Source organism: Lutjanus erythropterus, chromosome 20 (genome assembly GCF_056507025.1).
Source record: "Lutjanus erythropterus isolate fLutEry1 chromosome 20, fLutEry1.hap2, whole genome shotgun sequence".
Classification (NCBI taxonomy): Eukaryota; Metazoa; Chordata; class Actinopteri; order Lutjaniformes; family Lutjanidae; genus Lutjanus; species Lutjanus erythropterus.
Genome location: NC_139336.1, coordinates 26,190,765 through 26,215,138, shown reverse-complemented (window position 1 = coordinate 26,215,138; position 24,374 = coordinate 26,190,765). Strand labels below are relative to the sequence as shown.

The 24,374-nt window shown below is 39.2% G+C and overlaps 1 protein-coding gene across 1 annotated transcript in view; it reads left to right on the top strand.

Moving 5' to 3' along the window:
* cdk5rap2 (CDK5 regulatory subunit associated protein 2) overlaps nt 1–24,374 on the top strand; it is a 58,317-nt gene that overhangs the window by 14,145 nt on the left and 19,798 nt on the right. Inside the window, exons 11-39 of the mRNA XM_084746712.1 lie at nt 351–473; nt 562–681; nt 830–922; nt 1,042–1,260; nt 1,399–1,569; nt 1,686–1,796; nt 1,878–2,015; nt 2,128–2,307; nt 2,483–2,677; nt 3,500–3,691; nt 3,900–4,029; nt 4,126–4,265; nt 4,360–4,476; nt 4,622–4,765; nt 5,104–5,216; nt 5,335–5,474; nt 8,127–8,267; nt 8,359–8,468; nt 8,591–8,734; nt 9,230–9,319; nt 9,616–9,797; nt 10,261–10,588; nt 10,889–12,422; nt 13,126–13,227; nt 13,670–13,818; nt 14,318–14,721; nt 14,877–15,109; nt 15,434–15,485; nt 17,875–18,041. Of these exons, the coding sequence (XP_084602838.1) occupies nt 351–473; nt 562–681; nt 830–922; nt 1,042–1,260; nt 1,399–1,569; nt 1,686–1,796; nt 1,878–2,015; nt 2,128–2,307; nt 2,483–2,677; nt 3,500–3,691; nt 3,900–4,029; nt 4,126–4,265; nt 4,360–4,476; nt 4,622–4,765; nt 5,104–5,216; nt 5,335–5,474; nt 8,127–8,267; nt 8,359–8,468; nt 8,591–8,734; nt 9,230–9,319; nt 9,616–9,797; nt 10,261–10,588; nt 10,889–12,422; nt 13,126–13,227; nt 13,670–13,818; nt 14,318–14,721; nt 14,877–15,109; nt 15,434–15,485; nt 17,875–18,041 (5,962 nt within the window). The remainder of the gene's footprint in view (nt 1–350; nt 474–561; nt 682–829; nt 923–1,041; nt 1,261–1,398; nt 1,570–1,685; nt 1,797–1,877; nt 2,016–2,127; nt 2,308–2,482; nt 2,678–3,499; nt 3,692–3,899; nt 4,030–4,125; nt 4,266–4,359; nt 4,477–4,621; nt 4,766–5,103; nt 5,217–5,334; nt 5,475–8,126; nt 8,268–8,358; nt 8,469–8,590; nt 8,735–9,229; nt 9,320–9,615; nt 9,798–10,260; nt 10,589–10,888; nt 12,423–13,125; nt 13,228–13,669; nt 13,819–14,317; nt 14,722–14,876; nt 15,110–15,433; nt 15,486–17,874; nt 18,042–24,374) is intronic.

The window sequence follows — 24,374 nt, the reverse complement described above, 5'->3', positions numbered from 1 at the left end:
TGATGCGATTAGTGGGAAGGATCATTTTTCATCACAATTTTCATTTTACGGGATACAAAAACCATTAAATTTGTGATGTTGTGACATTTGTTGGGGTCTGTACCAAACAGACATGTTTTCTTACATCTGAAAAACAAGATTTTTAGGCCAGAACATCTCTGCAGCACTACAGCACCTCATTATTATGGTGTGTTTTTTGTACATTTTTCTTTAATCAAATAATTGCAGGGTTCTGTGAATTGGATATTGCACCTGGCCATGTTTTGCGATTTCAATAATATTGTGATTAAATGTGCAACTCTGATATTTATACGTTTCCCTTCTCCTGTTATGTGTGTTCTCTTGCTTAGACGCAGAACGAGGTTAGCCGACTAGAGTCCTGTAATAGGCTGCTGACTGAAGAGCTCACCCAGACAAAAAGTACCAATGAGAACCTGACTAAAACGCTGGAAGATACCCAGAGCCAAAACAAGGTACATGGAGATGACATTTGCTCTATTAGATATTTTTAAGTTAGATTTAAATGTTTCTTTGAGTAAGATCACTTCTTTACTTAAACAGAACTTATTGGGGAAGCTGGAGGAAAAGGAGAATGAACTCAGCTCTGAGAAGAAAAATGCTTTGAAGCGAGACAAAACAATCCAGGGGCTCACACAGGTCCTCAGAGAAAAGGAAAAAGAGGTAAAGTTCATATTATTCTTACATTTTATTTATTGTGGGGTTCATATCAGTTCACCTGTCTTCACCTGTCTGTGCTCTCACTGTTCTGTGTTATGCAATGCTCTAACACCAACCTGTCTGTCTTTCTTTGTGTCTCTGTATCGCACAGATTGCAGAGCTGTGTCATGAGATTGAGGACAGGGATGACGCTTTGGCCAAAGCCAGAGAAGCCGCACATAAAGCCCAACTGCAGAAATACCAGGCAAGCCCTGTACCTTTTTATAGATGGTTTAACTTTAAAGAAACACTAAAGCAAAGGTAGTATTGACAAATACACATTGCAGCGTCTGTAAGATAAATATTTCTTGCATATATCCTCAGGGAGTGGAGGAGCACCAAAATGTATTAATGGAAAAACAAACAGAGCTGGCTCAACTCCAGGGGGAACACCATGCCAAGGTGCTTGAAGCCCAAAAGCTACAGCGTGCCCTGGACAGGAAGGAGCAAGAGCTGGCTGACTTGCAGCAGGCAAAGGACCAGCTGGAGGTGGAACTGGAAGACCTACAGCAGCAGAAGAAGAAGGGAGACAAAGCCCTGAATGTAAGTCAGCTGGAATACAACAGACTTTATTATTGTCTCCTGAACAAAACCATCAGGCATTTAAAATCCTATTTCCTGATATCTGTCACCATTCAGATATCAGCTTTTATGTGACAGTGCAATCATTTTCCACTCCAGGATCTGAACAATCAGCTCAAAAAGCTGAGCGGTGAGATTGGGGACAGGGAAAGCGCTCTGGAGCAGCAGTACCAGGAGCTACTGGATCAAACCAAAAGAAAACTGCAGGCCCATGAGGTGACCATCCAGCGGCTCACATCCACTCTGGCTGACAAAGAACAGCAGCTACAGGTGACACAACAACACTGAACATATACAGACAGATTCTAGACTAATATAGATATATTTCTGTGTGCATTAATGTTTTCAATAAAAAATCTGACATTGTTTTGCTCTTTGTTCATCAGGAGTACATAAACATGGTCAGAGACTTTGAGCAAAGCAAAAGCCCTGGAGGAAACGACGGCATGCTTTCCAAGCTGCGGCAGAGGCTGAAAGAAAAGGAGAAGGCTCTGGAGGTGTGCATTCCTTCTGTGTAATCCTCTCACTACAGTGACTCTTAATTTGATTCTGATGTCCTTCTGCTTGCTCTCTCACAGCAAGCACTGGATGACAAGTTTGCTGCTATCGAGGAGAAAGACAATGAGATCCACCAGTTGCAGCTGTCTCTAAGGGAGAAGGAAAGAGACCTTGATAGGCTCAATAACTTGCTCTCTCACAACGAGGAAACTATCAATGTAAGCAGCGAAATAATATCAGAAAAGGAGGCCACAAGTTTGCCTTTCCCAGTAGTCAGTGATGAAATTGTTTTTGTCTAATGCATCTGCCTGGTCATCCCTCTCCTTCCAGAGTTTTGACAGTCTGATTAAGGAGAAAGATGTGGAGCTGCAGCATCTTGCAAACACACTAAAGAACCTGCAGAGAGCCAAGCAAGATGTAGAAGATAATTTGAATAGATCTCTGAGAGAGAAAGACTCTATCATCAGTCAGTTACAGCTCTCCCTGGAGGGCAAGACAAAGGATATGGAGGTGAGTTAACAAACCCACACACCCACTGCTGTATGTTGAACCATACTCATTTTGTGTGTTTGTTTTTGTTTGCCATTCTGATGCAGGAAATTTATACATAAATTCTTGATCTTTTAACCTTTTTTTTTTTTTTTTTTTCTTTCATTTTTCTAACTCTGTCAACGTTTGTTTGTAGGGAATGGCTGAGTCCATGCTGAGCCAGTCGCAGACTCATGCACGTGACCTTGCTGACCAGATGGGCCAGAGGTTAAAGGTCAATGAGGCAATGTTGGCTGAGGCTGTGAAGGCTAGGGAAAGGCTGGTCGCTGACAATGAGAGTGCTGTGGAAGGACTCTTGGCTACAATCAGCAGCAAAGACCAACTTCTCAAGGTCAACATTTAATTAAGAAAACATTTTCAATAGCTTTAGTGGGATTACCTCAGCGACACTTGCTTAATTCCACTGGGCATGTCTGTGTGATGTTCCACCTGCACCACGGAGAATATGTACCACATCTATTTTTGACATTTTCTGCATGAAGCTGCACAGAGCAGATCCAGCCGGCAGAAGACAGACACAGGAACGGCATAGAGAATCTGGTCATTTTCAAAATAAAAGACTCTGTGCATTTCTGAAATGCTCCTGGTGAGGCATGAAACCGTATGGAGGATGGACACAACATGCCCAGTGGAATCAAGACTCCAGTCTTTCTTGAAACAAGTATTGATAGAAAATAGGGTTGAATGATATGTTGATGTTTTCTGACCACCTACCATCATCACAGCAATGAAATAAACTGACAAAATGTCAAGAAATGAAATATTCTTACCCCAATATTAAATAATTAAATAAATATTAAATAAAGCCTTTATTTACCACGTTAAATGTGCACAAAAAAAAAACCTGTCGATGGACTCTGGTATATTCGGTTAATTGCCCAAACCTAACAGAATATAACAAAGAAAAAATAGTATGAATAAGCATGAAGTAACATGTAAATGTTAAAGCATCATTCATGCAGGGCATGCATGATTAAAGTGAAGGAAATTGTGATTTGTGCAGCAAAAATGAATTACAAATTCTTTATACTTTCAAGAAGGCATACAGTGTGTATTGCATTTACATTAACAGATCTACAAAAAGTGATTCATATGCACAGAAGGTGGGCCAACTACCTCTCATCACTGTGATCTGTTCCTTCGTTTCCCCCAGGAGTCTGCAGAGCACTACAACCGCATGCTGTCTGAGCGCACTCAAGAGATTCAGGAACTGAGGAAGCAGCTGTCTGACAAGCAGCAGCAGCTTGCCACCGCTGAGAAGCAAAGCTCCACAACAGCCCAGGAGGGTTGTTTAGAGACTGCAGAACTCCGAGCCCTGCTTACTGAAAAAGACAGCATCATCAACGTGAGTTCCTCTGGGATACAACACAGTTACTCAGCTGTAAAAAGTGCTTGACTTAGAAGCCTAACAAGGAGAGGAAATGAAACTCCCAAGGAGAATAACACTAATGATCGTCTCTCCTTCAGTCTGGCTTCAAATGAATTGGTAGTCTATTTTGAAAGACTGGACAATTTTTCTCATTTATGGTCAGCTGTGTTGTTGTATTTTGCAGAAGCTTCTGCAGCGTGGTCAAGAGAGAGACCAGTTTCTGGCAGAGATGAGGCAGAAGGAGGAGCCGGATCACGTATTGGAGCTCAGACAAACTATTCAGATCATGCAGGACAAGTTGGACGAGAGGGAAGGTGAGGCCTTTTAGACCTTTAAACCCTCTCACTGGGTATTTTTAAGTCAGAGTACATGTCGGTCCTACATTTGATTCTCTTTTATCTGCACTGCAGCTGAGCTGTCCAGGAGGAACAGCGAGGATAATGGAGAGAACATTCCTCTCTCCAAGAAGACTGTCGTCGTCCTGAAGAAGGAGCTAGCACAGAAAACTGAGGCACTGAACAAAGCACTGAAGAGGGAGAATGAACTGAAGGTTGGTTGTAAACATTTTACTTTGTTCATAATCAGGACTGCTGCTGTCAAATGTCTTTTTTATTAATCACCCATTTTATTTTTTTGGTATTCAGATTTCTTTGGCAGAACTGCAGTCATTGCTATCTGAGGTGGAGGGTCGCAGTGAAGGTCGGGCTGCTAATATTGAGTCCCTCACTGCCACTCTGAAGACCAAGGATGAGATTATCAGTGTAAGGATTCCTTCATTCACAGAGTCAGACTCAAGGAAACCTATGGTAGCTTTGAATAAGGAGCTTTCCTTCTGCCTGCATTTGAACTCAGTGGCCTCTTCTCCAGCAGTCTTAGTTCTCACCTTTTGTTTATGTCTCTGAGCAGGTTCTCCATCAGCGTCTCGGTCAGAGAGGTGACAGTCGGGCGGATCACACCAAGGATCAGGTCATTGGCTCTGGCATAGAGAGATCACTCCCAGGCCTCCCTCAGAGAGAAAGAACCATGATTGGTGGAGACAGCGAGCAAGAAGTAAACTTAACTTTTAACTTTTTCTCCTGAATGAAAATACTTTTAATCAGGGTGGCTCTAAGCGTAAGAGCTGAATTTGAATGCTTCTGTTATCCAGTTATTTTTGCTAATAAACAAATGTCAAATCAGTTATTGTTATTTTTGCCTTACTTATAATTTGAACTAACTTACTGAGTACACCTGTACTTTCACATTCAAATTTAAGTTTCATTGCCAAATTGGCCTTAGATGTAATTTAACAGAAACATTAAAATGTCTTAGATTTAACTTGCTAATACATGGAGACACCCTGTTTTGACATTAACACCATTGCCCTTTCATTTTCTGTCTCCTGTAAGGCTTTGCCGAACCTTATAGCCTTGCAGCAGGAGCATGATGCTCTGAACAAAGCCCTGAGAGCTGAACAACAGCTCTACTCCAGCTTGGTCAGTACTGTAAAGGAGAAGGACAGGTAGGAATGATGGTTGCTATAACAAAAAAACCCCATTTCAGTTACTGAAAATGAAATTTATCAGGTAATGTATTTGATGGATAAACCTGACTCTGTGCATATATCCCTGTTTTTTCAGTGCCCAGCGCCTCCACGCTCTACAGCTGGAACTGACAGCGGTGCAGCTCCTCAGGCAGCAGCTAGAAGAGCGCATCAGAACTAATGAGGAACTGAGGGACGACTTGGAGAGGGAGATACACCGAGCCAAACTCAGAGAAGGTGCAGTGCAAACACACTGGGTGGTCAATGACGATGGGGACTGAATGAAAGAAAAGAAACAGAAAAAAAACACAAAAGGAAACAGCACATCAAGTTATTAGACGTGTTAGTTAGGAAATGATAGCTCAGTGTATCCATAGTTCCCAGCGGAAGCACACAAACACATTTGTCGTCTTTGTTCTGTGTCTTTACTTCACTAATATCTGCTGACAAGCTGACATCCCTTTTTATTTGTCACACCTGGTCCCTCCACTCTTCATCTTTGTGCACCTTTATGTTCATTGTTCTTTACATCATCACCTCTTCATCTGCATGTTTTGTTCAGTTTCTGTTTTCTCTGTCACTCTTTAAATGTAACAACTCCACACTAACCCACTGCCTGTCTGTCCTCTAAAAAAATAAATAAAGGCTGCTGTCAGCCAGTCTCTTCCCATCTGTCACTTTAACATGCTGTCTGCTTGTTTTTAAATGTCTCATTAAAACATTTGGTTGTCTGTTGATTGCATCACCTCTCTGTCACCCATCTCGTTATTAATCCAACCCATCCAGCCATCTGTCACAGGAGTTAGGTTTCATTGCACAAGCATGTCTTTATATAACAACTTTAAGAGATGTATTAATGGTTGTTATAGTGCTAGAAAATATTAGGGAATCCATCTGAGTAGCTCCCCTGAAATAGAGCCTAATGAAGAAAATCCTGAGTTATTATCTTATGACATCACATTCTTAATGTAATTTAGCACAGTTAATTCTTCAGATGTAGTGTGACATCAGAGCACAGCCTTGAGTCTGATTAAGAGTGTCACTGTACACTCAGGTAGTCGTCTAAGCCAAATGACTTCAGTGTGTCCACATGCATGCGTGTGCTCGCCTGTGTATGTTCACCCCGCCCCTGTCTGAAATGAGCCAGGTGTAAAAATAGGTCAGCTGTAAGTAACAGGCCCATGGCTCTCATTCACACGGAGTCCAAGATGGATGTAGCTGCAGTAATTACCACTGATTAAATTTCCACATTTCTTGTGTTGGTTATATAATCATTATAATATGAAGTACATACAATATGTACATGCTACATGTAGACAGACACACAAAAACATAGTGATTGTGTTTACATATGGTACCACTTTAAATACGTCTCCATATAGTGGTATAGTATAGTATAGTTTTATAGTATAGTATAGTATTATAAGCAGTCAGAACACTCAATAATGGTCTTGTATTGAGCTATAAGGACAAGTGTTTGTAATTTGTTGAGATGTATAACTTCTTCTCTGAAGGTATATTTCATATTATAATTGTGAAAACTATACAGCTGCAACTCATGATTATTGTCATCATTGATTTAGCTGCACATTATTTTCATTATTATAATTGGTTAATTATTTACCCTATGAAATGCCAATCACAATTCCCCAGAACCCAAAGTGATGTTTTGAAATTGCTTCTCTTGTCCACCTCTGTCCACAACCCAAAGACTCTTCCTTTACTGTCATAAATGACAAAGAAAAGCAGCAAATCCTCACATTTATGAAGCTGGAATCAAAAAATGTTTGACATTTTTGCTTGAAAAATGATTGAAACATTTTCTCAATTATCAAAATAGTTGGCAGTTAATTTTCTTTAAATCAATTCATTGGCTAATCATCGCAGCTTTAGTTAACTATATTATCATTCATTGTCAGTTTGTTATACAGCAGCCCTTACTTATACATAACTTATTATACAACTACATTAATAAACACTTATGTCTGCTTACACGTAAGTCATACTATGATAGTAACATTTGCTAATAAATGTTTATATGGAGCTTATAAATACTTAATGGGGGAGTTACGGTAAAATGTTGCGTTGGATATCAATATTTTTTGAATGTTTATTTTTCTGCAGCTGCAGATCCCAAACTTCTCTTTAAAGACTGCAGCTCTGTGCAAATTCCACCACTGGCTTTGAGTTAGATATGTATTGCACAACCACACCAAGATGTATCAAATGCGTCATTAAACAAATGTGTTTTTCTCAAGACAGAGTATCATCTGGTTCAGTTTATGTTCATAAGGCATAGATGTACTGTAGTATTATGCATTTCTGGTATCAGTAACGTTTTTTATTTCCTGAAAAATAAATGCTTTGATGCTTTTTTGTTCAAAATCTAGTGACTATTTCAGTTATCAAAAGCTGAAATAGATTTTACATAGCTACATACCAATTTCAGTTTGGTCTCCTATTTTTCTCCAGAGCTGCCTTTTGGCCAAATAATGCTCACAGCAGAGCCAAATTTGACTTAGTCCAGCTCCACCTCTTTGGAGTTGGTGGGACTCCACCCGGGTAGATTGAGTAGGGTGAGGGTAGGAATATCAGCAACCAGTCTTGGGGTGGACATGGAGGTGGAGCTGAACTAGGTCAGCTCTACAGTGAGCCTCTCCTTTAGACTGGTCTGTGCATTCTTGATGCCAGTGTTTTTATAGTTGTGAAACAATCACAATACATACTATCTTTATGACCTCTTTCACATAAAGTCTTAACCAATGATACTGCCCGTGAATCGTGAATCAATGTTAGAAACATTCTGACAGTAGAACACTTACCTAAACAGGTATTTTTGTTGACACATCAGAGACATAGCTGTGCTAAACCCTCTGTCTGTCTCTCCAGGTATGGACCTGACTGATCCTAAAGAACTGGAGAGCATGAGACATCAGCTGGAGGATGCACAGCGCTGGAACGCCTCTCTGCAGGCTCGTTTAGGAGCCATCCAGAACCGTGGAGGAGGGGTTGGCGGGGCCAAAGATGGTGGTAAGAGTGGGAAAAATACACATGATGTCTTATTTCAGAGTTTTGGCCGATGGGAGTCTTTTTGTTACATGTGACTCTGATCTTTTTTTAGGTGAAACTTGGAGTTTCATTGGAGATCAGACTTCCTACATGAGCATCTGTGTGGGAGAGGGGCAGGATGACAGCTTGTCTCAGCTCTCTGCACAGGAGCTCAGACAGAAGGTTAGTATTGTCTATTGAATACAACAGTAGACTTTAATTATTTTGCAAGACATGTCACCAAAATACAAAAAACAAGGAGACAATCATACGAACAGATAAAAATGAGTTCTTCTGGGCTTCAGGTGCTGGAGCTGCAGGATTGTGTCAGCAATCTTCAAACTTTAAACAACGAGCTGCAGAACCGGCTGTCACTGTTGGATAAGTCCGACCATGAGGCTTTCGACAAAGAAGACAAAGATGTGGCCAGCAGTAGCCCCTGGAAACAGGTTAGAGGCCACAAGAGACAGCAACAGATGGAGGAAGTTGTACTTGGGCATTAACGTTTATTTCCGTAACCTTACAACAAAGGGCCTTTCTGTCATTTATCAGCAAATCTGTGTCCACGCATACTTAATGAATCATGTCTGAGTCATTGTCTAACATCCACCTTTAGTAGCTCCTTTCTAACCTTTGAACCTACATCTTAACCTTTACTCTGTCTAGCCTGTTACTAATGTCTCTTTACTGTCTTATTTCTCTAACAAGTATGTTTCTTGTCTGTAGTAGAAGATACCCTCTTTTTCTCCTTCACCTTTCCTAATCAGTCCCTGTTTTTCTTATCTCTGTGTCCCATGAAACGATCTCTCTCTTCGCCATGCCACATTAGACACGCCATACCATTCTGCTGTTGCTGTGCAGTGTTTTATGGATTCTGTTCCCTCATTAAGTTTTCTTTTACCGAGCCATGTGTGTCATACTCGCCTCCCATCCCATTACTCTAGCAGCTCGAGAAGACGCAGCAGATGCAACCTGTGCCTCACAGTAGCTCTGGTCAGGACAAAGGGAGTCAGACAGACATCAAACTTGGACAGGTATGAAATACATGATCATTTATTACATTTTGAAGAGCTTTTGAACTATTTTAAGTACTAATTCTCTTGATATTGGATTAGAGATCCACTTATCTTATTTTTTACCCATGTACCTGTGTTTGTCCTGTAACACATCTCGCATAGTACATTTTCATTTTAATTCTAAATATTACCAGTATGGCAAGAAAATGAACATTCCAAAAACTGTAATGATGAACTTTTAAAGACAAATTTTATGTAAATACTATGGGGAAATTCTATTTATGTAATTTAACTTCTAAACTATCCCTTTTTAGATGTTGTCTGGAAAGCTGTTGGTTGATGTGAGTATGGACAGTGGCCTGGGCCAGAGTAGAGAGCATGCTCAGTCTGGCAACGACTCCTTGGACACTGGAGAGAAAGATTCCACGGAGAGGAACACAGATGCACTTAAATCCCTGCTGACTGACTGTGGAGCCACATCAGTCTTGCACCTTAGGTGGGTCTTTTCTTCTGCACTGTCCAGGGGCATCATTACAGAAACTTCCTAAGTCTGTAATTTTATCCCATCTTAGTTTAGGATGATATTTAATATTTTTAGTATTACAAACAAATTTCCTAAGTGGATTTATGAAAAAAAATCTTTTTATCTTAGGATAGGTGTTTAGCTATTACAGAACCATCCTAACTGAATAATTCCCTTAGTTCAGATGTCATAGACCCTGTCCAGAATTCAAAATAGCTGCCAAAAATGGCAGCACCCTGTTGTTAAGTGTGTGTGTGGCAACGACAATGAACATTAAGGAAAAAATTGACTGAGAGGTTACTTAAAGAGTTTGATGACGCTTTAAACAAGTGATTAGTAATTTTTTCTGTAATGAGTCCCCAGATCCTTGTTTTCACTCTACCTTAAGAGTCAGTTCCTAATGAATAATAAATAACAAAATGTGTCTTTATTGCAGAGAGCTGCTGCTCAGACTTAGATCAGAAAATGCGGAGCTGCGGGGTCTCCTGAAAGAGCAAAAATCTACTGAGTGTAAAGAGAAAGCAAGCACAGACACGTCAGGGAACAGCAGTGACGGACAGGCTGACTTGAGAAAGAGCATGGAAACACTGCAGACGGAGTCTGGAGGTCGCACTAAGGTCATCAATCTGCCAAAGGATGTGTCAGATGAGGAGACTCGTGTCACCACTGGGCTGATTGTTAGCGCCACAGAGGGGATGGAGAGTCCACCAACAAAAGGCCAGTCACACAGCAAGAGTGCAAAGCAGCACATCTCAAGGCATGGGGTAAGTTTCATGTAAGGTTGAGACAAGTATTAATGCTTAAGTACTTTTTGAAAGCACCAAAGCTATTAAAAAAAACAACCTAAAACCCCCTGTACACTGGACAAACAAGCCCACTAATGTCTTGATTTTGTTGTCAGTGCGAATGAATTTCTATTAATATTGTATCGCAGTTTAAAATTATGGTATTGTGACAACACTAGTTTTGTATTATTGCAAAAATTAACATCAAACAGCATTGATTTCTGCTTGAAGGCTTAATGTCAGTGTTTTTAATGTCAGTTCCATTTGTTTCTATTTAAGGCTGGTGTCAGATCACGCCTGCCGGTCCCTGTGAGGTTGAGAATGGATTCTAGCAGCAGCAGGCCCTCTGTGAGCTCCGACCAGCTGAGATCTGATGCACGTCAGCACCCTCATCTGGATGATGTCAATGGGTCTGACCAGCAACTGCACACAGACTCCGACTCCCCCATGTCACCCCAGCTCGGCAGCACTTCCCCTTCTTCCACGTTCAGACACGCACATCGTAGCAGCAGTCCAGTCGGGTCGGATGAGGGCTCTGAAGTCAGAGCAACAATGGATCACACCCAGGCTGACACCCAGGCTCTTTTCACTCAGCTGGAGCTTCTTCACCAAGAGTGTCAAGAGAAAGAGGCCCTGATCAACAAGTTGAGCGACCAGCTGGCTGGCTGGGAAGAGCTCCACGCTCGGCTCCAGGAAAAGGACGAGCTCAATCGGCAGTACGTGGAGGCTTTACAGGCCGCCGAGTCCACCATTGCTTACCTGACCGCCTGCAGTCTGGACAGCCAGGGAGGATATGGGTCACACATTGGCTCTGCTGCACTCCACAGCAGATACATGGAGCTGCAAAAAGCCCTGCAGGAGAAGGAGGAGCTCAACAACCAGCTTATAGAGCTTCTCAACATGGCGGAGAAGGCCATCACCTCCTCTGACAGCCAAGAAAATAATTCAGAAACCAGTGATTTATGTCAGAAGATAGAGACAGCCTTGCAGCAGGCAAGCACCTGTTCAAGTAGACAGAGTCCAAGAGGAGGTTTTGGAAGCACAGAGGACTCAATGCAGGAGTTGCAACGACATGCCGACTCTTTGCAGGAAGCACTGTGGGAGCAGAACAGGCTTAATGCTGAGCTGCAGGAAAAATTGAGAGCTGCTGATGCTGCTGCTCAACTTGGATACAACAGTAACAGTGACCAGACACAGATGACAGGAGAGTCACTTAAAGACAAGGAGTCAAAGGATCACCAAATTGAAATGGGAAGTTCTGATCATTTAAATCAGGAAATGCACAAAGTTCTGCAAAACTGTCTCAGTGCAGCAGAGTCTGCTGTTGCCTCTCTGGCAGCACACTGTACAAACAACAGCTCCTTGTCTTCTGTTAGATCATCCCAGATCAGCTCTGACCTGCAGATGAATTTAGATAAACTTCAGAGAGCCCTGCAGGAGAGGAAGGAAATGGGAGAATCCACCCAGCCAACCACCAAATCCAGTGGGAATCAGCCTGCTGCTTCATCTGCAACAAAGGGACAGCTCCATCAAGATCTACATAATGACCTTTGCCGTCTCTACAAGATCTTCACTGAACACGGTCAGAGAATCTCTGAACTCCAGGCTTCTCTGCATGAAGAGCGAGGCCGTCGAGAGGAGAGCAAAGACCACAGGACAGTGCAGGATGCCAGGGGATTACCACCAAGTGTTCAGCTCCAGCTGGAGACTCTCCATAAGGCTTTGAGGGAGAAGAAAAAGGCATATAAGAACCTGGAGGAGAAGCTGGCCACCGCTCTCACCAACACACCCTCCCCTGAGACTGCAAGGAGAGGTAAGATAACACTCATGCTCAACTGTTTGCATCCTTGATTCAAGTATGTGCTGTTGTGTGCATGAACAATTTTGTGATTCGGCAAAGGCATGTACGTGTAATGTTAAAGGGACACTTCACCCCAAAATCAAAAATATTTTTCTGCTTACCTGTAGTGCTCTTTATCCATATTTGAGTTGCCAGGTTTTGCCAGTATCAGCTATAGAGATGTCTGAAGAAAAGAGAAAATGAGCTCTGTGGTGAACAATAATGATACAATGATGACACGTTTTGAGAAGATAATCTTTCCAAAAGAACGCTGCATGTAAAGGTCTAACATCAGGCTTTAAACCAGCTACACAGTCCATGACTTTGCGCCACCACCACTCAGTGACTAGTGTTTGCTGTGATGAAGTTTAATGTTTATGACAAACACTGTAGTGTTGTCATAGAACAAAAACTAAAATGTCTTATATTCTAGAGAGCGCAAACGTCTCTACAGCTGATGCCTTCAAAACTCAGCATCTAAGACCAAACAATCTATATGGATGAATAGCACTACATGTAAGAGGACAAATATGCATTTTTGATTTTGGAATGAACTATTCCTTTGAACCCCTTTGCTAATCTAAACTGATTAGAAACACTATAAAGGAGAGAGATGAGATTCTGTACATATTAAATGATTCCTTCCTAACCCGACATATATTGCCTCCAATGCCAGCTCTGGAGCAGGATGACAAAGGCGTGCAGGTGGATTTGCAGGACCTGGGTTACGAAACCAGTGGCAAGAGTGAGAACGATAGGGAAGAGAGCAGTAGCACAGGTAGACGGCCTTTAGACAGACACTGCATGTCTGTCTGTTGAGTGGACACTAATCTCAACTGTGGATAGATTCTTTCTATATGTCTGCATGAGGTGTGACCAAGGGACTGTAACACACTGCCTCTTATCTCGAGAAATGTTTCTCCTTGGGTCTCATAACTTCACACTGTCTACTGGTTGTATTCTGGTTTTTCTCACTATTCCCAAATTCGAATGGACTGTCAATATTTTGCATTGACAAATTCTTGCATGTTTCCACTCTGAAGTTTGGGAATGTCTTCTGAGCACTCATTAACTTTTCACTTTTATTTCTTGTCTTATTTCACAGTCCAGCTATATCTCAAACGATTTATTTCCTCACATGGCACTATCATCATTTGTTTTCCACAGTTTGCCGTGTTTTCCTGTTCCCTACTTGATTTCTGTGTCCCTTGTGTTGCCAGATCTAGAGGTCGGTGTGAACCCTAGCTGCAGTGCCTCTAGCCTGCCTTCCCTGCTGAAACACGAGCAGGCCACATTCTCCTCTACTGAAAACCTGGACTCAACCTCCAGCACTCCGTACCCTAGTTCCCCAGCTCTCAGCTCAGCCAAGGTATTGAATTTACTTTCACTAAATCCCTCCCTTAAACAAGCTGGCACAAAAAGTCTGAGCTTTGAATTTCCTCATGTTGAGCAGTGCATGGGGGTAGGTAGGTAGGTAGGTAGGTAGGTAGGTAGGTAGGTAGGTAGGTAGGTATGAATGTATGAATGAATGAATGAATGAATGAATGAATGATGTGTGAAAATCTGGAAAAAAAAAACTTTGCAATCCTATTTAGCAGCCCTGTCCTGGTCATGTTAGAGCAAAATATAAAAAGTTTCCAGGTAAAATGCTGTTTATTTCCATGTCTTGTAATATTCATTTAGTGAGAATTTAACTTTTTGCCTTGGACATGCAGCTTTAGTCTCAGTCTATTAGCACTTTATCATGTATAAAGCCATTAAGCACATATTTAAGACTCCCTTTACATTAATTTCAAAACTAATCAGTTTTATTCCATTTAGAAAAATTGACATTTGAATGTTATTAACCCTCTTCGGTCTGTTTTCAGGTCAGTCTGAAAAGCCTGCAGGTCTACGATGAGTACGGTGTTTCTGAGGACCCTCTCCAGCTTCAGGGACAAGTCAAAGAGCTGAAAGTCCAACTGGAAAACCAAACCAAACTCATCCTGCAAATGCAAAGTCTTCTGCGTCAGAACTCTCTCTCCAGTGATCTTGTCGCCAACACCTCTGATCCCTCAATCATCAGGGATCAAGAAGGGGCCCAGAGAGAGGAGCACAGCCAGGACCGTTGCTACAGAAGTGGGCAGCTAAGGGAGAAAAAGGAGGGGGAGAACCAGGCGATGAAGGATAAAACCAGCCGTCTCAATGTGGAACTGGAAAGAGAGAGGACACTGAACAGAGGGTTAAATGAACAGCTGCAGCAGACACGCAGCCGCTCGACATCACCTGCAAGGTCAGCAGCCTATTTCAGTGCATGACATCAATATTCTGCTATTTTTACACTTAAGTGAAAGCTGCACAGTCATTTTAAAAATCAAATCTTGACTCATGCTGTCAAATTTGTTATTTCTCCCCCCGCCGCTCGTCCTCATTCTGTCTTCTCCACAGACTGGACTCCCTGGTGCAGTCGCAGGCCAGGGAGCTGTCACAACTGAGGCAGCAGATCAAGGAGAGCCGCAGGCTGGGAGGCCTACAGCGTCGGGAGCTGGAGGAGCTGAGCAAAGCTTTCAAGGAGCTTCTGCAGGCCAGCAAAGTCGACTACTACATGGGGGAGGTGGTCAAAGAGCAGCTTGACAAGAGCCTAGGAATTCTGGACAGGCTGGAGGGACGGCTGGACAAAGGTAACTACTGCCTTGAAGTACGCCTTGAGAAATAGCGCTAATCAGAACCACACTGCTCAAACACAGTTAATTATTTGATATCATATGATTCATGATAAAGAACAGTGCCAGAAAACACAAAAAATAACATTACAGTCTCTTACTCTTTACCAAAGTTCAAGGAAGGTACTAAGTTTTAAAAAAGCAGCTGTGTTTGAGTCAAACATTTTGATGCTTTCACAAAAAGAAAGCCTCTGGCAGAGAGAGGCAAACACAAAGATGCAGTCATTCGTAACTGATTTGTACAGACAGGTTCTTGACAGCATCTTTTCCTCTGTCTGCTAGGAGAATCTCATCCGGATAATGAGGATGTGGCAGCTCTGGAACTGTCTCGCAGGTACGTCTCAATCTTTCATAACGCTCTTGCTTGTTGTCAGTGCCTTAATTAATTGCCATGATTTGTCGCCTGTTTATTTGTGGTGGAAAACAAGTATCTGTTATATTTAGAAACTGTCAAATAACCCATCTTAATGTGATGTTACTGGGATACTTACTTGTCCTGTTACTTTAATGACATGGTTTAGGAATAGTTTGACTATTTGGAATATATACTTACTCGCTTTCTGGGGTTTGATGAGAAGATTGAAACCACTGTCATGTCTGTCCCAGTAAATATAAGGCTGGAGCCTGCAGGCACTGTGGGAAACAGTCAGCCTGGCTCTGTTGAACAGTAACAAAAAATAGTCCAGCACATAACCCTCATTTTTTACTTTATTTTTTCTACATTTATAAACAAAGAAAACCAACAGATGAACTTCTAAACAAATAAACAAACAATCAAACAAACCCCCAAAAACAAAATAACACAAGAATGAAAAATGTTTGCTTGGGAGTTACATGTTTAGTAGTCCATCCATTCTCTCAAGTTCATGAACTAAATCAGCATCCTTTCTGTAGTCTTCATAGCTGTTTGGGGTCCTGAATAATGTCCATTTCCCCCAGTTCTCTTCCAGCTGTGTTGCATTCAATCTCAGACAATGTGTCAGTTTTTCCATTATGTAGACTTCCTTGATTACAGTATCCCTATCCATTGTTCCTGAGTAGGGGGTCCACTTTACCCCATTTCCTTGTGATAGCTTTTTTCACTAGCTATTAACAATATTTTGACCAGCTACCTCTCTCTTACTCATACATTCTCTTCAGTAAAATTTAAATTACACAGATAAAATATCATGTAGCTCAAGAGATATCATAATCTTTTGCAAAGGTTTGCATACATGTAACCCTACATTAAAATGTGAATTTACACTTCACCGGTTAGACAGAGTCAGGCTAGCTGTTTCCAGGGCTGGGTATCGCTCAGAAATTTTCAGTGTTGGTACCAGTACTTTGGTTTTGATACTGGTTCCTGAATGATCCTTTCAATACCAAATTGATTATAACAAAAAGAAAATGATATTGCACACTATGGTATAATTAATCACTTTATGCTCATGCAATCTGCTGAAAAAAACTAAAAGAAATCACCACACCAGAGGAATGTTTTGGTCTTAAAAGTTTACATTCATGTACTAATCAGTGGTTTCAATTGTTAACATGTTTATACATCCAAAAAGCACAGCTAAACTTTCAAACAGTAACATGTAATATATGACCTAAAAAAAAATCCAGAACCACTCAAAAGACGGACACAAAACAAGATGAGATTAAAAAAATAAATAAATAAATGAAAGAGAGTCGTGCCATCACTGATTGGATTCTCTCACAACCCTTTGAAGGACCTCGCCCCACCTCCTCCCTGCCAATTGCCTTATGACCCAGGGCGGTTCGTGTTTTGTTGGTTTTGAATAGCGTCCTGCTGCTGACCTAATTTTTTCTGTGACAACCCAAACATTGAGGTTACACTGCCACTAACTGGGTCACTGGTGTCTCTGAACACACACACACACACACACACCACATGTCAGTGCTCACCCTTCACAATTGAAGGAGAATCCTCAGAAAAAGCAAAGCAGTCACTTTTATGTAGTAATAAATTTTGCATAATTTATTAATCTAAGTTTATATGTACAGTTCAAGTCAAACTTTCTACAGTTTTCTTCCCCACTGTTGGCAGGAAATATCAGTAACTTTTCCTTATGTTTGTGGGAATACTATTTTATTTAGATTGATTGATACAGTAAAATTGACTTGAACAGTTAAATATTTCACAGCCCTTTTGTGTCATTAGATTAGAAATTAAAAGTTGCTCACAGTGTCATGCATTCATCCATATTATCACTGATGTGGGCAGTCTTGAGGAGCTTCAGCAGGGATCACAGTCTCTGCTGTCCTGTGAGGAGAGCATGACAGATCCTCCTGACAGCCCGGCTAGAATCCAGCAGGAGTTAGATAATCTGCGCGTGGAGCTAGAGGGCGAGAGAGAGCTGCTGCAGCAGCATGTCTGCCTCCTCGTCCAGCAGAACCTCACCCTGGCTGAATGCACCAGGGAGCAGCTGGACCTGTGAGTGGGTTTGATCCACATGGACAGCATGACGTTTGCTGTGAACTCCCCTTTCCTATTTTCCAGCTGTGTGATTTAATTGAAAATCCTCTGGTTATGATAGGAACATTTTTTTTCTTGCCATCTTGTTGAATTGACTTTCTTTTTTGGGTGCTTTTCCCTTCCTGATTTGCTCTTCACCGCCTTGTGAGATGATGTGATGGATAAATCCAGCTGTTGGGTCCTCTGGAGACCAAATATTAACATGACTAATTCCCATGCTCCTCCTCCTCCCTCCTCCCAGGTTGGCTAAAGAGCTGCAGGAGAAGAACCGTGTGATCCAGAGCCTGCAGAGCCAGTTAAGAGGCCAGAGTCCCAGCAGCCACCACAGCTCCCACTCTGATCTGTGCCACTCAGACAGGACCTCCTCCTCCTGCAGCCCGGTCGCACAGAGCGGCAGTCGAACCCACAGTAAGAACAAAGACATGTTCATACAGTATAAGCTGCAGATTTCTAGAGTAGTACTTAGAAATAATCTTAATAATGGGATTTATTTGTGATTGAATGTTAAAGCCAGGTCAAATTATAGTCCTAAAAGAATTGTTTGGATTATTTGAAGTGGGATTGTATGAGGTACTTAACCATATTTTGTGCTTTAACTACAGCAGATGGCGGTCAGCACACCCCCTGTTTTGGGAAGCACAGTACCAGCAGGGAAGCTAAGTAATGTATTAATGTGAGCAGGGCCAGCCACACAATGTATTTTAGCCACTTAAATAATCAATATCAGTTTAAGTATGCACCATTTTTACAATATATTCTTTGCTTTACTTGCACACAACTTATTCTGGCAGTCTTTACAGACAGGAAATCACCAATAAGCCAAATATAACTCTCCAAACCAACCAAACTCCATGGGTGAAATCAATCATTTTACCTTGCAGAACAAGGGAGTTGCAGGTCTATCACTGCCTCGATCTGTAATTTTTTGTTATTACTTCAATGTTTTAAAAGGACAGTTTGGATTCACTGAAGTTGCACAGCAACACAAACAAACTAACAGATCGAGGCAGTGGTAGATCAGCAACTCTCGTGTTCCGTGAGGTAAAATTACTGATTTCACCCATGGAGTTTGGTCGGTTTGGAAAGAGTGATATTTCCCTTGTGGAACGTCAGTTTCCCATCAGAAAAGACTGTCTGATAGCAAAGTAAAGCAGTGAAAATATTCTAAATAACGAGTACATGAGGTTGTTTTTTCTTTTTGAAGTGGCTAAAATATGTTTTGCAGCTTTCATGCTAGTGCCCCTCTCTGCCTCCCCAAACTGAGGTTGTGCTGCTGACCACCATCTACTGTAGTTAACCCTCTATGGTACACATTATGATGCCAGTGAGGGAAAAAATGTTTGGAGTTTTTTTATGTCTCAAAATAGACTAAATAAACATAATCTGAAGACATTTTATTTTTATTTTTATTTTTGGAAGTTTTTGGGGTTCGTTGCCTGTAGGCAACATTGTACCATAATGGTGCATAAGTGAAAAAGAACGTTCCTTTTCCAATTTGAACATTGTTTATTTCATAAACATATGCAAAAATATTCAATAACATCAAGAAGTCACAATTCATTTTAAATTTGAAATTAAAAAGAATTATGAAAAGAATTTAAATATAAATGTATGTATGTATGTATGTATGTATGTATGTATGTATGTATGTATGCTCATATGTATGTATGTATGTATGCTCATATGTATGTATGCATGGTCATATGTATGTATGTATGCTCATATGTATGTATACATGGTCATATGTATGTATGTATTCTCATATGTATGTATGCTCATATGTATGTATGTATATATGCTCATATATATGTATGCTCATATGTATGTATGTATGGTCACATGTATGTATGCATGGTCATATGTATGTATGTATGTATGCATGTATGCTCATATGTATGTATGTATGTATGCATGGTCATATGTATGACCATATGTATGTATGTATGTGTGTATGTATGTATGGTTATATGAATGTATGCATGGTCATATGTATGTATGGTCATATGTATGTATGTATGTATGGTCATAAGTATGTATGTATGTATGTATGTATGTATGGTCATATGTATGTATGTATGCATGGTCATATGTATGTATGGTCATATGTATGTATGTATGTATGCTCATATGTATGTATGCTCATTGTATGTATGCATGGTCATATGTATGTATGCATGGTCATATGTATGTATGTACGGTCATATGTATGTATGTATGGTCATATGTATGTATGTATGTATGTATGGTCATAAGTATGTATGTATGTATGTATGTATATATGTATGGTCATATGTATGTATGTATGCATGGTCATAGGTATGTATGGTCATATGTATGTATGTATGCTCATATGTATGTATGCTCATATGTATGTATGTATGCTCATATGTATGTATGCATGGTCATATGTATGTATGTATGGTCATATGTATGTATGTATGCATGGTCATATGTATGTATGTACGGTCATATGTATGTATGTATGGTCATATGTATGTATGTATATATGCTCATATGTATGTATGTATGTATGGTCACATGTATGTATGTATGCATGGTCATATGTATGTATGTATGTATGCATGTATGCTCATATGTATATATGTATGTATGTATGCATGGTCATATGTATGACCATATGTATGTATGTATGTATGTGTGTATGTATGTATGGTCATATGAATGTATGCATGGTCATATGTATGTATGCTCATATGTATGTATGTATGTATGTATGTATGGTCATATGTATGTATGTATGTATGTATGTATGCATGTATGCTCATATGTATGTATGTATGTATGTATGTATGTATGTATGTATGCATGGTCATATGTATGACCATATGTATGTGTGTATGTATGTATGGTTATATGAATGTATGTATGGTCATATGTATGTATGTATGTATGTATGTATGTATGTATGTATGTATGGTCATAAGTATGTATGTATATATGTATGGTCATATGTATGTATGTATGCATGGTCATATGTATGTATGGTCATATGTATGTATGTATGTATGCTCATATGTATGTATGTATGCTCATATGTATGTATGCATGGTCATATGTATGTATGTATGGTCATATGTATGTATGTATGCATGGTCATATGTATGTATGTATGTATGGTCATATGTATGTATGCTCATATGTATGTATGTATGTATGGTCACATGTATGTATGTATGCATGAATGCTCATATGTATGTATGTATGTATGCATGAATGCTCATATGTATGTATGTATGTATGTATGTATGCATGGTCATATGTATGACCATATGTATGTATGTATGTGTGTATGTATGTATGGTTATATGAATGTATGTATGGTCATATGTATGTATGTATGTATGTATGTATGTATGGTCATATGTATGTATGTATGTATGTATGTATGGTCATAAGTGTGTATGTATGTATGTATATATGTATGGTCATATGTATGTATGTATGCATGGTCATATGTATGTATGGTCATATGTATGTATGTATGTATGCTCATATGTATGTATGTCTGCTCATATGTATGTATGCATGGTCATATGTATGTATGTATGGTCATATGTATGTTTGTATGCATGGTCATATGTATGTATGTATGTATGTATGTATGGTCATATGTATGTATGTATATATGCTCATATGTATGTATGCTCATATGTATGTATGTATGTATGGTCACATGTATGTATGTATGCATGGTCATATGTATGTATGTATGTATGTATGCATGAATGCTCATATGTATGTATGTATGTATGCATGGTCATGTATGACCGTATGTATGTATGTGTGAATGTATGTATGGTCATATGAATGTATGCATGGTCATATGTATGTATGGTCATATGTATGTATGTATGTATGTATGGTCATATGTATGTATGTATGTATGTATGTATGTATGCATGGTCATATGTATGTATATATGGTCATACGTATGTATGTATGTATGTATGGTCATATGTATGTATGTTTGTATGCATGGTCATATGTTTGGCCATATGTATGAATGTATGCTCATATGTATGTATGCTCATATGTATGTACGTATGTATGTATGCATGCTCATATGTATGTATGCTCATATGTATGTATGTATGTATGTATGTATGGTCACATGTATCTATGTATGCATGGTCATATGTATGTATGTATGTATGTATGTATGTATGCATGTATGCTCATATGTATGTATGTATGTATGTATGTATGCATGGTCATATGTATGACCATATGTATGTATGTGTGTATGTATGTATGGTCATATGAATGTATGCATGGTCATATGTATGTATGGTCATATGGATGTATGTATGTATGTATGGTCATATGTATGCATGTATGGTCATAAGTATGTATGTATGTATGTATGTATGGTCATATGTATGTATGTATGCATGGTCATATGTATGTATGGTCATATGTATGTATGTATGTATGTATGTATGTATGTATATATGTATGTATGTATGCTCATATGTATGTATGTATGTGTATGTATGTATGAATGTACGGTCATATGTATGTATGTATGTATGTATGTATGTATGTATGTATGTATGGTCATATCCCTCTATGGTACACATTATGATGCCAGTGAGGGGAAATAGAGAAATAGAGAAAAGAGTGAAATAACGAGTACATGAGGTTGTTTTTTCTTTTTGAAGTGGCTAAAATATGTTTTGCAGCTTTCATGCTAGTGCCCCTCTCTGCCTCCCCAAACTGAGGTTGTGCTGCTGACCACCATCTACTGTAGTTAACCCTCTATGGTACACATTATGATGCCAGTGAGGGAAAAAATGTTTGGAGTGTTTTTATGTCTCAAAATAGACTAAATAAACATAATCTGAAGACATTTTATTTTTAGTTTTATTTTTGGAAGTTTTTGGGGTTCGTTGCCTGTAGGCAACATTGTACCATAATGGTGCATAAGTGAAAAAGAACGTTCCTTTTCCAATTTGAACATTGTTTATTTCATAAACATATGCAAAAATATTCAATAACATCAAGAAGTCACAATTCATTTTAAATTTTAAATTAAAAAGAATTATGAAAAGAATTTAAATATATATGTATGTATGTATGTATGTATGTATGTATGTATGGTCATATGTATGTATGTATGCTCATATGTATGTATGCATGGTCATATGTATGTATGCATGGTCATATGTATGTATGTATGGTCATATGTATGTATGTATGTATGTATGTATGGTCATATGTATGTATGTTTATATGCTCATATGTATGTATGCTCATATGTATGTATGTATGTATGTATGGTCACATGTATGTATGTATGCATGGTCATATGTATGTATGTATGTATGTATGCATGTATGCTCATATGTATGTATGTATGTATGTATGTATGTATGTATGCATAGTCATATGTATGTCCATATGTATGTATGTATGTATGTATGGTTATATGAATGTATGCATGGTCATATGTATGTATGGTCATATGTATGTATGTATGTATGTATGGTCATAAGTATGTATGTATGTATATATGTATGATCATATGTATGTATGTATGCATGGTCATATGTATGTATGGTCATATGTATGTATGTATGTATGTATGTATGCTCATATGTATGTATGTATGCTCATATGTATGTATGCATGGTCATATGTATGTATGTATGTATGTATGCTCATATGTATGTATGCATGGTCATATGTATGTATTCTCATATGTATGTATGTATGGTCATATGTATGTATGTATGTATATATGCTCATATGTATGTATGGTCATATGTATGTATGTATGTATGTATGGTCACATTTATGTATGTATGCATGGTCATATGTATGTATGTATGTATGCATGTATGCTCATATGTATGTATGTATGTATGTATGCATGCATGGTCATATGTATGACCATATGTATGTATGTATGTATGTGTGTATGTATGTATGGTCATATGAATGTATGCATGGTCATATGTATGTATGGTCATATGTATGTATGTATGTATGTATGGTCATATGTATGTATGTATGGTCATATGTATGCATGTATGGTCATAAGTATGTATGTATGTATGTATGGTCATATGTATGTATGTATGCATGGTCATATGTATGTATGGTCATATGTATGTATGTATGTATGTATGTATGCTCGTATGTATGTATGTATGTATGTATGTGTATGTATGTATGTATGTACGGTCATATGTATGTATGTATGTATGTATGTATGTATGTATGGTCATATCCCTCTATGGTACACATTATGATGCCAGTGAGGGGAAATAGAGAAATAGAGAAAAGAGTGAAATAACGAGTACATGAGGTTGTTTTTTCTTTTTGAAGTGGCTAAAATATGTTTTGCAGTTTTCATGCTAGTGCCCCTCTCTGCCTCCCCAAACTGAGGTTGTGCTGCTGACCACCATCTACTGTAGTTAACCCTCTATGGTACACATTATGATGCCAGTGAGGGAAAAAATGTTTGGAGTGTTTTTATGTCTCAAAATAGACTAAATAAACATAATCTGAAGACATTTTATTTTTATTTTTGGAAGTTTTTGGGGTTTGTTGCCTGTAGGCAACATTGTACCATAATGGTGCATAAGTGAAAAAGAACGTTCCTTTTCCAATTTGAACATTGTTTATTTCATAAACATATGCAAAAATATTCAATAACATCAAGAAGTCACAATTCATTTTAAATTTTAAATTAAAAAGAATTATGAAAAGAATTTA